The 283-nt window shown below is 53.0% G+C and overlaps 1 protein-coding gene across 1 annotated transcript in view; it reads left to right on the top strand.

Moving 5' to 3' along the window:
• Positions 1–283, top strand: part of LOC119586081 (D-beta-hydroxybutyrate dehydrogenase, mitochondrial-like) — a 10,841-nt gene that overhangs the window by 7,305 nt on the left and 3,253 nt on the right. Inside the window, exon 3 of the mRNA XM_037934781.1 lies at positions 23–174. Within this exon, the coding sequence (XP_037790709.1) occupies positions 23–174 (152 nt within the window). The remainder of the gene's footprint in view (positions 1–22; positions 175–283) is intronic.

Raw genomic sequence — 283 nt, 5'->3', positions numbered from 1 at the left:
TCTCTTTATCTTCCCTTCACAGAGCTCTGGTGTCTGGTAAACAATGCTGGTGTTCTGACCTACGCGCATTGTGAGTGGCAGACGACTCCCATGGTGACCAGCCAGGTACTTGTCAACTTAACCGGAGCCATTCTGCTAACTCGCGACCTTTTGCCTGTCCTCAGAAGGAACAAAGGTGAGGCTCGGGTTCATGTCAAGCCCAGGTCCGCGGCGGAAGCTCGCACTTGTGAAACAGGACCATTTCTAGTGGAACAGACTCGTTGGGCTGAATCACCATTGGGGA

This window comes from Penaeus monodon, chromosome 20 (genome assembly GCF_015228065.2).
Source record: "Penaeus monodon isolate SGIC_2016 chromosome 20, NSTDA_Pmon_1, whole genome shotgun sequence".
In the NCBI taxonomy this organism is placed as follows: Eukaryota; Metazoa; Arthropoda; class Malacostraca; order Decapoda; family Penaeidae; genus Penaeus; species Penaeus monodon.
The sequence above is the reverse complement of the archived record's forward strand: the minus strand, read 5'-3'. Positions and strand labels throughout refer to the sequence as shown.